This window comes from Pelobates fuscus, chromosome 4, assembly GCF_036172605.1.
Source record: "Pelobates fuscus isolate aPelFus1 chromosome 4, aPelFus1.pri, whole genome shotgun sequence".
Taxonomy (NCBI): Eukaryota; Metazoa; Chordata; class Amphibia; order Anura; family Pelobatidae; genus Pelobates; species Pelobates fuscus.
In genome coordinates, this window is record NC_086320.1 from 222,756,944 (window position 1) to 222,771,692 (window position 14,749).

Below are 14,749 nucleotides of genomic sequence, written 5' to 3' on the forward strand. Positions count from 1 at the left end.
ATTGTTTTTTCCATCCCATCTGTGTCAATAAAATAGAGTTTTGTAGCTGTCCCCTGGGAAGGCCTGTCAGTACCTAGAGACTTTTTAAAGGGCATCGCTCATGCCCCTAACAACTTATGTTCATTAGATTGAGTGTAAAATTCTATCTCTACATTGTACTTGTAGTTTTGCTAGTAAATATTTAGATTAGAAGAAAAACTTTAAAAATATGCTTTTTTCCGAGCTTTTAGTCCATGCCATGGCGTGGCAAGTCATTGACTGAAAAGGGAGAGCAATAAAAACCTCCCACGGGGATTGTTCGGCTCTCCCAGGCATAACAACCACAGCACATGTGATTGCTATAGAAACTCCCTAGCCAATGCTTCTAGCACCGTCTAGGAAGTATAGGAATGGAGGGATGTATCTTTGTGATGTGATATACAGTTGCAAGAAAAAGTATGTGAACCCTTTGGAATGATATGAATTTCTGCACAAATTGGTCATAAAATGTGATCTAAGTCACAACAATAGACAATCACAGTCTGCTTAAACTAATAACACACAAAGAATGAAATGTTGCCATGTTTTTATTGAACACACCATGTAAACATTCACAGTGCAGGTGGGAAAAGTATGTGAACCCTTGGATTTTTTTTCTTTCAATCTTTCTTTTATTGAGGCAGGGGTTAAATGGGATACAGAATGAAGAGGAGGGGAAGCATAGTATTAGTACATAGTGGGATCATTGTAACACAGTAGTACATCTCCTACGATTGGGAGCCTCATTTTTTCTTTTTTTTATTAAGTACGCTTTCCAAGTAGTTAAGATCCTGCATAGAGTAGTAGTTAGAAAAGTAGCTTCGGACTATACGGTGATACCGTCAGCGATAAAGTAAAGGAAACAAGAGTGTAACTGATGATTAACATATGATATACAATCTATGCTTTATTTGGCATGGAAATAACAGAGAAATAATCAGGCTATGGGACACACAACCTGGTTAAGCAGTTACTCTGAGCTGGTGTCAGGCTAATCACACATGGAACATTGCTACACAAGTTTGTATACATCGACAATGTAGAAGGAGAGGCCTAGACATTCAAGCTGAACAAATAGAGAAAGATTACCTAAAGCTGTTTTGGTCGCATGTGTCATTTAACAGATGGAACAGGCTATATGCTAAAAGTATTATTGGTATACGAATTTAGTTAAAACGAGTAATGCTTCAGACATTGCTAAAGTCAAGTCTAGTATCTGTCGGTCAGGGCATAGGCTGCTTACCTCATCAGTCTTAGCTGGTAGTCTAGTCTAAATATTATATACTGGTAAACGGAAGCTTAAGACTTATTAGCGTTGTGAACAGTGAGAATCTGTTAGCAATATTCAAAGGAAGGCAAATACAGCATGCTTAAGCACTATACCGCTAACGAGTTGTTAAATGATATATTGTCCGACAGAGTCCAGTCTTGCCTCCACTGTGAGGTCTGCAGGAGTATCGTAAATACAGTTCGGTTTGTTCCGCCTATGCCGGCTCTGAGTGCTGGATGGACGGGCCAGGCATCGTGGTCGGATTGATGCCTTGGTGAGTCGTCCTCTCCGACAGATCCTGACGAGAACCTCCGTCCGTGTCTGCTGCCTGTGAGGGGCTGTGTGCGTTGAGTGGGGGGGGGGGTGTGTGTGAGGGCGGTCGGGTCTCCCCTTGGCCCCAGGCTCCGTGTGGGGTCTGCATCCTGGATCCACGAACTCGGGTGCCATAAGAGGCCGAGTTCTTCCCTGTGAGGGCGCTTCGGATAGCCCCGGTGATTCGTCGCCGCCAGCGGCGGTTAGGCTTCCGGCGATGTGGCTGATGCTGAGGAGTTAGCCTCCTGGTGACCCCCGTCCCGGGAGGGGGTCGGTGCTAGATTTTAGCGCTGAAGGGTATGTCGTGCCCGTAGTAGGCCCTTTCCGCCCGTTTCCCCGGCCCACATGCTGTACCTACGTAATGTACTTGGGGTGATGCAAAGATTCTGTCCAGCTTTTCCATGAATTGTTGGAAAATTAGATCGTGGCTTGTGCGGTTTCAGGAACTATAAGACTAGGGGCTTCTGCAGTATTGCTAGGCCCGGAGCGTCCGGAGCCCAAGCCCGTGTGGGCAGATGCCTTCCGCATAGCCATGTGTGTCGCTTCGGTGGGGACCGGGATAACCCCCGCCGGTCCATAGGGGGGGGGGGGGGAACGGGGTTTCCAGCTTTGCCTTGCCGTGTGTGTCCGCAGTGGGGGAGCGGCCGTCTCCCCCACCGCTACCATGCTTGTAGGCCGCAAACCTGCGTGGGTCGGGTCCGGAACATAGAACCACTTGCGTGGTGTCAACATGTTGGTCTCGATGTCCCCTAACGCTTGGGAGCACCGGGACTCCAGTTTACTGCCTCCGATAATCGGCTTTAGGCGAGTTGATTTGCGGGAGCAGCAGCGACATGCGTCTGCTCCCCTCTGCAGTCAGGCCCCGCCCCCCGAACCCTTGGATTTAATAACTGGTTGAGCCTCCTTTGGCAGCAATAACTTCAACCAAACGTTTCCTGTAGTTGCAGGTCAGACGTGCACAACGGTCAGGAGTAATTCTTGACCATTCCTCTTTACAGAACTGTTTCAGTTCAGCAATATTCTTGGGATGTCTGGTGTGAATCGCTTTCTTGAGGTCATGCCACAGCATCTCAATCGGGTTGAGGTCAGGACTCTGACTGGGCCACTTCAGAAGGCGTATTTTCTTATGTTTAAGCCATTCTGTTGTTGATTTACTCCTATGCTTTGGGTCATTGTCCTGTTGCAACACCCATCTTCAGTTGCGCTTCAGCTGGTAGACAGATGGCCTTAAGTTCTCCTGCAAAATGTCTTGATAAACTTGGGAATTCATTTTTCCTTTGATGATAGCAATCCGTCCAGGCCCTGACGCAGCAAAGCAGCCCCAAACCATGATGCCCCCACCACCATACTTCACAGTTGGGATGAGGTTTTGATGTTGGTGTGCTGTACCTTTTTTTCGCCACACATAGTGTTGTATGTTTCTTCCAAACAACTCAACTTTGGTTTCATATGTCCACAGAATATTTTGCAAGTACTGCTGTGGAACATCCAGGTGCTCTTGTGCAAACTGTAAACGTGCAGCAATGTTTTGTTTGGACAGCAGTGGCTTCCTCTGTGGTATTCTCCCATGAAATCCATTCTTGTTTAGTGTTTTACGTATTGTAGATTCGCTAACAGAGATGTTAGCATTTACCAGTGACTTTTGTAAGTCTTTAGCTGACACTCTAGGATTCTCCTTCACCTCATTGAGCAATCTGCGCTGTGCTCTTGCAGTCATCTTTATAGGACGGCCACTCCTAGGGAGAGTAGCAGCAGTGCTGAACTTTCTCCATTTATAGACAATTTGTCTTACCGTGGACTGATGAACAGCAAGGCTTTTGGAGATACTTTTATAACCCTTTCCAGCTTTATGCAAGTCAACAATTCTTAATCGTAGGTCTTCTGAGAGCTCTTTTGTGCGAGGCATCATTCACATCAGGCAATGCTTCTTGTGAAAAGCAAACCCAGAACTGGTGTGTGTGTTTTTATAGGGCAGGGCAGCTGTAACCAACACCTCCAATCTCATCTCATTGATTGGACTCCAGTTGGCTGACATCTCACTCCAATTAGCTCTTGGAGATGTCATTAATCTAGGGGTTCACATACTTTTTCCACTGCACTGTGAATGTTTACATGGTGTCTTCAATAAAAACATGGCAACATTTCATTCTTTGTGTGTTATTAGTTTAAGCAGACTGTGATTGTCTATTATTGTGACTTAGATGATCAGATCACATTTTATGACAAATTTGTGCAGAAATCTATATCATTTAAAAAGGTTCACATACTTTTTCTTGCAACTGTATATGGGAGTGATTTAAGTTAAGTTTTTTTTTATTTATTTGTCAACAGGTTCAATGCATAAAATATATAATATAGAAAACCTCTGCTTTCCCCAGTATCTGCATGTCTCTCATAGTTACAGAATAGTCAGGAACTCACATTTTTGTTTTCATTATGAACAGAAAATAAAAAGACAGAGGCTTTTGTTTTCAGGGCTCTGCACCCGTTCTTTGTCCACCTTGGTTTGGTTATTTAAATGATTTGGCGATCTTTGGTTATTTAAATGATTTGGCGGTTCTGCATGCTAGACAGTGTTTCCGTCTTCATTGCCTAGCCAAGAGGGCTTAATGTAGTTGTTCTGGTGTCTATAGCTTGTCCCTGAAGGCCTTTCAATGTAAACACTGCCTTTTCAAATAAAATGCTTAGGGCAACTCTGGGTTTCCTATCTCACTCACGGTCTGCATGGAGATGCTGAATGTTCCCCCATAGAGATGCTTTGATTCATCTCTACAATGAGATGCTGATTGGCGCAGGGGGGTGTTTTTTCCCATGGAAAACCATTGTATGGCCAGAGATTATCAAGATTGATGATCTCGGCCACAGAGGCAAGACCCGTGCAGCGTGGAAGATCTGAGAGGGGCAAGGGAGCTAAATAGTTTAACACTATATAGTGTTAGGAATATACGTTGGCATTCCTGACACTATAGTGTTCCTTTAAAGAAATAATGTCCAGGGAATAGAATGCAAGAGGCAATTTATCGCTAAGCATTTTAGGCATTAAGAATGATCAAAAACCTCTGGAAAAGGTTACTAAGGTAAATGAACCAATGGCTCACCTTGGGGAAAAATACTTTTTCTTGTGGATCCGTTGGACAATGTAGCTGAGACTTTCCTGAGAAGAGCTTTCTATGCAGTTGCAGGAGAAGTAAGAGCATTCTAACGATCATCTGTCACTGTTGCGTTCCACTGGGAGATTGCGGAGCGCTGGGTGCAATGTGATCTCTAATTTGGGCGCAAAATTACTTCCTAGAACGTTAAATAAGACCTGCTGGTGCACTTATTTAACATTTATTGGACCACAAAGTTTTATGGTTATACATTTCTGCAACTGCCATTTTAGTGATAAAAACCTTGGTTCCAATCCTTTAATTGTCATATTCTTTAAGGCTTTCTCCAGAATGAGACTAAGAATCCATGATCCTCCTTTGGACTTAAACTTGGTACTACTTCCAGTAACAGAACCAGTGTTTGAACCTATGGATGCACATGTATTTACTAGGAATCTTCCTCTCAGGAATCGTTATTTAGGCACAAAGTTCTTAAAGCTGTTGTATTAGTACTGCCGCTATCTTATGGAAAAAATTATTTTATTTGCATTAAAATTGCTTTTGTATAGGATTATCAGCAGTATTGGTTTGTTTATTAATTAAAGTTGTTTTGTAGTTTTTCATAAATTCTCATGCCGTCATCTCTGGGTAAGGCTTAGTGGTTTGCTGTTTATTTAAAAAGCATGGGAGTGGGATTAAGGGGATGTGCTCTCTATTATGTACTTAAAAATGTATCTAGTTTCTGCTTTTCTTTCCCAGGGTGATACAGACTAAGCAACAGTGTGCGTAAAAATAAATTTTTACATTTGATAAGGCTACTTAAAATCGCCTATCTCCGCAAACAAATATGGGGAATCAGTTACACCATATGGCCATATTGTGTTAAGAGCACCACTACATCACAGTACCACAAAATTGGTGGGTCCTATAATGTTCTTCCCCGGTGTTTGTACAACCCTTTTTTTCTTACTGCCAGAAATCATATGGAAAAGCAAATTTATGGCAAGTAAAGTAAATCAAGTCAATGGTAAATTTGGGTATGGTTTGACATGCCATTCATTTGAAACTACCTGGGCAGTCAGATTGACAGGATAGGTTAAATATCTAACTGCTCATCTTTTACACTGAACTGAGAGAATTCTTGTTGAGCAATTATATTAATTGTTTCCCTTTCCCTTACTATAACTTTTTCCTTATAACATTGTCTACTTTTCCTCATGACTACCAGCAGTGTTTAAATGAAAACATCCTATGTCACATATGAAACAGGAAATAAAATATTTTTTATGCCCTGCTCCATATTTACCTACTACATTATACTTCTTTTGGAATGTTCTCCATATACATATTTGGAATCTTTTCAAATGTTTGAAAATAGTGAAAACTTCTTTGTTATGCTACCGAAGTAAGAAAAGTTCTCAGTTCTAGGTTTCAAGTTCTAGGTCTATAGTCATTGTTTTTTTGTTTTTCTTCCATTTCCTGCTCCCTTACTATACCTTTCTCAATATGTTATTCAAGGCCTGATGTTTACCACTTCTTCATTTTTCCAGGCCTCATACAGGTCCCATTCAGCCCTACAACCACCCACCCCACCTCCACCATTTTGTATTTATCTATGACTTGTATCTTAGTAGTCTGTTTTATATTTGCAGGCTGGGTGAAAAGCAAGCCACCAAAGCGTATACAGTTCTTGAAAGATTATATGAAACAAGCCGACAGAGAGCCTCTCATTGGTATGTTTTTGTTTTTTTTTCTAAAAAGTTTGAAAAAAATCAATTGTGTGAGTAGGTGCTTATTTACTTATTTACCAGTGGTTCCCAAACTTTTTAGGTTTAAGGTGCCCTTAATATTTTTCCAAAGCGCCTCAAGTCAAAAAAGTTCTACGTTGACTATATGTACAGCGATGCCACATATACTGGGCCCCTGTTCAGCAGAAACGTTTCCCGGTCAGCGGCGGATCCGGAGCATTGGGAGGGGCACTGGTAGATTATTTAAAGAAACAATCCAGGCACAATAACCACTGAGGGTGCAATATGTATATGTGTGTGGGGGGAGGCAGTGTGTGTATGGGTGGAGTTATTATGGGTCTCTGGGCATAGGAGGGCAGATTAATATACTCTTTATTTTTATTTTTGTCTTTTTAATTAAAAATTATTTTCATGAAGCCCCGGTGGTCCAAGTGGTGGGAGTGCACTCTAGCTAGGATAGAGTTTATTCTTGAGAGATTCAGAGTGTTGCCATGTTAACTGCGGCAATGCTCAATGCTCGCATGAGGAGAACCCGGGGGAGCTGCATGTTAGAGCTCCCCATGGTCCTCTCTTTAACCCCTGACAGCTACAGCATTTCAGTGCTTGCGGGCCGGTGAGGGAGATCTCTGATCTCCCCTCGGGTCCTGCAGAGCCGGCAGGGGAGAACGAGGCACGGTAAGATTCCCAGTGCTATGATTATAGCACCATGTAAACATTTCGCGGCACACAGTTTGGGAACCGTTGTACTAGACAGATAACAGTGTAAAAAAAAAAAAAGTCAGGACGTATTGTGAGTTTATTGCTCCCCTTTTTTCACCACACATAAAATCAGGAGGGTGTCTTCATGTGAGTGTTCCAAATTAAAACATTATGGTTTTTTTTTCAGTCTAAAATATCACCTATTTCCATATTCCAAGTGTGGGGTGTGTACAGAGCATATGTGTTTGTATGTGCTGTTACACATCTGTGTAAACACATACACGTTATCAAAGGGTTCTTTTTAAGTGAAGTTTCACTAAAATTTAAATTTTATTTCAACAGTCTTTTTCAATTTCGATGTCATTATAATAACTCAAGTTTAAAGCAACAGATTTTCCATTTTCCCCTTTATTGGTGTTGTTAAGGAGTGGAATACGTGACAGAATACAGAGTTCAAACTAAACCAGATAAGTTTGAGACGAAGTACAAATGTGAAATCTGCGATTTGGAAACAGACTTACTTCCCCTGATAGAACATCTTACAGGCTTCAGACACAGACGGCTCTATGTGGTAAGTGTGACACAAGCTGTTATTGTAATCAGCAGGTTTGTACACCATGTGATTACACAAAGTGATTCCCAATGATTTAGTTGGATATGTAGTTTTAAATACCGTTGTATGTGATACATATACAAAAGTAGTCTCTTTTGTTTTCAGTAGCTTAGTACCAAATCAATTAAATATTTGTATGGTTTTATAAAAAATAAAACGCAATAGTTAGTGAACAAAACAGGATTTGCAATAGCTTACAGTGTAAGGAATGGAATAGTGATTCGTGATTGTTTTTACATACCGAACACGTTGACATTGATTTTGTTACTGTAATTAAAAGCTTGGGGAAAGTTCTCACTTTTTAACTAGTTTCATTAAACAGGCCAAAGAATATCCATATGTATTGAAAGCACAATTCCCCTCTAAAGATCGAGCTCAGTTTCTGAAAAGAATGGCTTTGGAAATAGAGCGGGAAGAGGGGACAAGGATGTATAAGGTAATTTGTTTTGTTTAATGATTTATGTAAAGGATTATGAACTAAATCAATTATTACAAAGAACCCAAACTACTTCAATATGCTACAGATGTTTTGATGCTTTCCCTGTAAAAATGCTGGGATAAAAAGTTTATTATAATTAATGTTGATCTTGTACATCCATTGGTTTTATTGTTGTGGTGACCACATGGAATAGCTATATAAAATGTTCATTTTGCACTCAGCCAAAACAGAAAAAATAGAGACATTTGTTTTCTCAGTACTACAATTAAAGTTCTTCAGTTTAGAAAACTGATTGCTTGTATGATTTTTGTACTTTTATTTCTTAGCATTAACTGTTGGTTTTTTTGGGAGGTGGGGGGAGGTTTGGTCAGTCTGTGAGTTAATCCCATACTGAGAATGTTTTTCTTTTCAGATTGATCCAGCAACAAAGCTGGAGTCATTGTTGACATTACAAATACCTGAAAAAGGTAAGTTTATCTGGTATAACAGACCTTAATTTACCATATATGTGTATGCATTAATATTAGATTTGTTTTAAATAAAACTCCTATAAATTACCTTTTATGTTTAATAAAAAAAGAATATTATAACACAAATGGTTAACCCTTTACTGACTGACAGTTGAGGGTTTGTAACTGAGGCACATTTTGCTATATGTTTCACTGTAATTAAGGCTTTCTCTCAAGGTGAACCCATGCATAGGACATATTGTTGGATGTTTTTTTCTTTTTAAAGGACAGATAGGGCTTTATTCTGATACATTATTTGTATGCCTAACACAACACGAAGTATGAATAAAATGGGGAATAAGGAAAAATAAAAAATGTACTTATTGCATCTCTAGTGCAACCAAAGAAATACCTTAGAGTGAAATTGGTTAACTAGAAAAAAGTATCCCCAAAGTCAGTCTCTATACCCTTGCAGACAGTTGCTCTATTAGTGTGAAGCAACCAATGTGCAATCACAGAGCATAAAGAAATAACTAAAGAAAATAATAAATTTTTAATACCCCCATTAGGGGAACAAGGAAGTGTAGTGAAGATAGGTGTGTAGATAATATAAAACTTGTAGTTTAAAATAGATATATCAGCTAATTTGCAATAATGGTAGTAATATTGCTCAATGTCAAACTGCTATTTAGAGAGAGTTTAGTATTAGTAACATATTATAAAGTATCAATAGACTAGTGACAGAGAGGTAATTACAAAACCAAACTTGTTTAAAAAAAGAAAGGAGATACAAAAGTATCTAACTTGGATTAATTATACAGATAGATACAACTCTGTAGTTGTCCCTGGAGGGGATAGCTCCAGCATGTACCTATGCTGTATGGGGTTGGGAGACTCCCAATTGCATGAGATGGAAAACAAAAGTAGGTATTTACTAAGAAGGTTAGACCGATAACTTATTAGCAGGAGATTCCATCAATGTGCTTAGACATTGCCCTATCTGCAGACTAGGGAGACAGATAGGAATTCCTTAACGCGTGAAACTGATAGGTGGATAAGTCCGGCCGGACAAAAAAATAAAGAAAATAATATCCTATAAGTTCTCTAAATGTCAATAACCTGCATAGAGAGTAAGTAGTTAAGTAGATATAACTATAGGATCCAAAAAAGTAGGCTTAATTTAAAAAAAATGGCTTGTCTGCACGATGACTAAGTAGAACAGGGTATCAGACTGCCTGCAATTAAATAAATAGACCACAGGGTCAGACTGCTAGCTCAGCCGCAAGAATTGAAAGTTTTGAGGCTTGGAGAACCCAAGAATGCCAGTGTAAGACTCTCATTCGAGCTGCATACCCCGCCGCCACCTCCTAATATGGAGGAAGAAAGCCTTTTCAGAGAAAAGGCAGAGTTTACATTGGTGCCTACTAGGACCTCTAGTGACAGTCACTCAGACGGCTACTAGATTCCTGTGTCAGTGCTCTGCATGGAGGTGCTGAATGTTACCCATAGAGAACATGCATTATATCCTCCCAATGCTTTCCTATGGCAAAGTATTAGCTTAGCTGAGATCATTAAGATTAAGGAACAAGCAACGCAAAACCGGCATGGCATGGGAAAAAAGGTGAGTAAAAACACCAATCGTGATCGGAGGGGTGGGCAGGTACCTAAACGGACACACACACTGACACAGGTACATATACACACACTGACACAGGTGTGTGTGTGTATATATATATATATATATAATATATATATATATACTTCAGGTACAAAGTGATCAGCACTCTCGGTCTTCAGTAGATTAAAACTTACATTTTATTGAAATCCATTTAAAAGATCAACGTTTCAGTTCCTCTTGGAACTTTCATCAGGATCAGACATACAGTATAAGTAAAAACATTGCATTTATATACCTAAAGTATAGGTGAAATTAGCTCAACAATGACTTACCCCTGTGCTCTAAGTGGTGGGAGTGGAATCCCCGGCGTCCTCCAACGTTCCGTGCGCATGCGCGGACGTGGCCACGCCCATACGTGCAGTGATGACGTCACGCGTTGCCGCGGCAACGCTATGGTCACATGGGGCTGAAACCAGGAAGTAGCTACTAGTGATCGTGTCTAGCTCCGGTTGCCATAGCAACCCGGTTTACAACACTAAATACAATTCATTAAAGTGCTCCCACACTATAAACATAAATATATTATATAAAGAAATGATGAGAAGATATAGGTGGTAATTAATTGTGTATGGATGTGATACATATGAATTGATCAAGAAGTTGGATTCATTGGAATTTGGTGAAGAGCCCATTATCCTAATCACAATGGATGTGAGTAATTTGTACACAATTATTCCACACGAAGAAGGGGTTGAAGCCATGAGACAAACCCTATGTATGTCAACTACATATGATGGACCCCCAATTGAATTCGTCCTGGAACTGTTAACCTTAACTCTCCAACAAAACTATTTCAGATTCGAGGAGGACTGGTTTTTACAAGTGTCCGGTACGTCCATGGGGGCAGCAATGGCCCCAATGTATGCAAACTCCTACATGCATATATATGAGAAGCAACATATTTTATCCAGATACAACCAGTACATCACGGCTTACTTTCGTTACATCGACGATTTGTTGATCCTTTGGAAAGGCACAGAGTTGGAAGCACAAAATATGGTCCAATATTTGAATGCACTTGATACTCCAGTAAGATTTACATCTAATATCAGTACGAACATGATCCAGTATTTAGACCTTGAGATATCTGTTAAAGAACAGGGTGTGTCCTATTGTTTATATAGGAAAGATACTGACCGGAATACATTGCTCCACAACAAAAGTGCACATCCAAAGATGTTGAAAAAGTCCCTACCCAAGGCTCAGTTATTAAGAGTTGTACGCAATAACTCTGATCAACAAAAAATGCAAAAACAGCTTGAAGAGATGAACCAAAAATTCCTCGAAAGGGGCTACTACAGACAAGAATTATTGAAAGCACAACATGATGCACAGAAAGCCAGTACCTCTGAACGGATGAAAAAGCCACCAGCTATGGTGTTCCCAATGGCCTACCATGACGCTTCTCCAAAAATAGCTAAAATCATTAAACAAAACTGGAAAATGCTTGCCACAGACGACACTTTGCCCAAAGTATTCAAGGAAAACCCACTAATTTGTTTCAAGAGAAACAGGACATTAAAGGACTTTCTGGTACAGACGGATCCGGTAAAATGCTACAAACGAGAAATGAACATCCAAAAGCGGGGCAGTGTTAGATGGTTAGGTTGCGTTACATGTAGCCACATGATTCCTGCCAAATCTTTCCAAAATCCCCACAATAACAAGGTGTTTAAGATAAAACATACCATTACATGTAAAACACCTTTTGTGGTGTATAAACTGACCTGTCCATGTGGGTTAGCCTACATTGGCAAAACCGAAACTCCGCTGTGTGAAAGTATTCGTGGGCATAGATCGGCAATACGGGTGGCTTACAGGGATGGACATTCAGAACAACCTGTGGCACAACATTTTTTAACACTGCAACACCCGCTTTCCTCCCTAAAATTTGTCGCAATAGACCACATCCCTATACCCAGACGCGGCAAAATACTTCTCAATAGAGAGACAGAATGGATCTTCCGACTAAACACAATTGCTCCCAAAGGACTTAACGAAATGATTTCTTATCACTCATTTCTGTAAATACGTACCCTTATTTTTGTGATGGGAATAATGTTTTTAAATGTTATTTTAATAGTGTACAGCTTTTTAATTAGATACATTTATATACTTGATTCAGCTTTATCAATAGAGGCACTTTATCTTCATATGTTGGCACATATTTGCACTTTTACAAAATACTTTTTGTCATAGCACTGTTTGCACTTTGTAGTTTATATGGCACTTTAAAATGTCTCTATACCATGCCAACACTGGCTTTAGTATATGAAAGCACTATTTGGCACTTTAGGCACAGTTGTTGCAACTTAATGTGAATTTAATTATATTCACTTATCACTTAATGTATATCTTTAAACATGTTTGCTGTCTAAGTAAGCACATCATACTAACAATTATATTCATATGTATCACATCCATACACACTTAATTAATTACCACCTATATCTTCTCATCATTTCTTTATATAATATATTTATGTTTATAGTGTGGGAGCACTTTAATGAATTGTATTTAGTGTTGTAAACCGGGTTGCTATGGCAACCGGAGCTACACACGATCACTAGTAGCTACTTCCTGGTTTCAGCCCCCATGTGACCATAGCGTTGCCGCGGCAACGCGTGACGTCATCACGGCACGTATGGGCGTGGCCACGTCCGCGCATGCGCACGGAACGTTGGAGGACGCCAGGGATTCCACTCCCACCACTTAGAGCACAGGGGTAAGTCATTGTTGAGCTAATTTCACCTATACTTTAGGTATATAAATGCAATGTTTTTACTTATACTGTATGTCTGATCCTGATGAAAGTTCCAAGAGGAACTGAAACGTTGATCTTTTAAATGGATTTCAATAAAATGTAAGTTTTAATCTACTGAAGACCGAGAGTGCTGATCACTTTGTACCTGAAGTATTATTTTTCCCTGGATTACAAGCACCCGGCAAATAATAATCTATGAGCGTGAGTGCAAGGATACCTTGTTTATTTATATATATATATATATATATATATATATATATATATATATATATATAAAATCTCACACACACACACACACACACACACACTTGGATTAATTCTAATCCAACCAGCCTCCCAACCTTTGGGAGAGCTGAGTGGACTTTCCCTGGGGTCCAGTGGGGCTGCTATTCCTGTGTGCGAGGGAGTGATCTTCCTGCAGCTCCTCTCTGCTCCCTCGTATGGTCTGCAGTGATGCCGGGCCTGGAATGATTTCATTTTCAGGCTCTTGGCATCATTACACAGCACAAGGGAGCAGAGAGAAGCTACAGAAAGACTGCTCCCTCGCGTGCTGCCATAGCCTGCCGCCTCTATGATAACCAGGGCGGCCACCTGCACCATCCCCAGGGCGGTCAGCTGCATGCTCCTTGAGCCGGTCGCCTCCATACAGCCCACGGCGGCTGGCTATAAAGTTTCCTAAACCTAAGGAAGCTACAACTCTTCCTGAGCCGGCCACCTCCATGCTCCCGCAGGTGCGCAACCGGCCATCTTAATTGTTTTTTGCCCAGCCGGCCACTTTGGGTAAAAGGCTGACAAATCTCAGATGCCAGGGCAAAATTTGTAGTCGCCATGGCAGCCTGGCGCCTGGGATTTGTCATGCCCTGCTGTAACCTGAATAATCCAGTGACACTTGCCTAGAGCCAAGACACCGGTTCCTGTGAACACTTGAGATCTTAGGCTATAGTAGTTCTGCTCTATCTATTATAGTGCACTCAAATTGACACCCCTGCTAGCATATGACTTGGTTGTACGGTTCAGATATAGGAGTACCAATCTAGCCACCATTTACTGCTTTGTTATTGTTGTTACTGGTGTTTGTGTGGCGCCAGCGTATTCCGTGGCGCTTTATGATAGTCTCCCTACTAATGCCTGTCGCGCCATGCAATTGTTGATGTTTTGCTATGTCTTAATTTTCTAACCCCTTAAGGACACATGACATGTGTGACATGTCATGATTCCCTTTTATTCCAGAAGTTTGGTCCTTAAGGGGTTAAAGCTTTAGTTACATATATTGAATCTGCATATCACTTCGGTGATATACCCCATATCTGCATATCACTTCGGTGAGCAGGCGTTTGGCTGTGGTTTGGCTGTCATATTAGCCTCTGGCCATCCTGAGAACATGTCTACTATGACTAGTGCATATTGAAACCGACCACTCTTTGGCATTTGGATGTGATCAATCTGGATTCTTTGGAAGGGATATTGGAGTTTGGCCAGGTGCTTCGGGGGGACTTTTTCCATCCTAAATGGAATCACAGAACAGGTTTGTTATGGTGAGTTTCACTTCCACCAACTGGAACAGGTATTCTTCATAGTGGGGGTCGGGCCCTGGGATGGTTTAATACCACAGGGTGCAGTGAGGGACCGGGAAGGTCTGAGTATCATGTGGAGGTAAAGCCTGAGTGCCA

At 40.8% G+C, this 14,749-nt stretch overlaps 1 protein-coding gene across 3 annotated transcripts in view; it reads left to right on the top strand.

Moving 5' to 3' along the window:
• Positions 1-14,749, top strand: part of LOC134608797 (uncharacterized) — an 88,273-nt gene that overhangs the window by 15,777 nt on the left and 57,747 nt on the right. For all 3 annotated transcript variants that reach the window (XM_063451902.1, XM_063451903.1, XM_063451904.1), the window contains 4 exons: positions 6,342-6,422; positions 7,562-7,707; positions 8,072-8,185; positions 8,601-8,655. In XM_063451902.1, the coding sequence (XP_063307972.1) occupies positions 6,342-6,422; positions 7,562-7,707; positions 8,072-8,185; positions 8,601-8,655 (396 nt within the window). The remainder of the gene's footprint in view (positions 1-6,341; positions 6,423-7,561; positions 7,708-8,071; positions 8,186-8,600; positions 8,656-14,749) is intronic.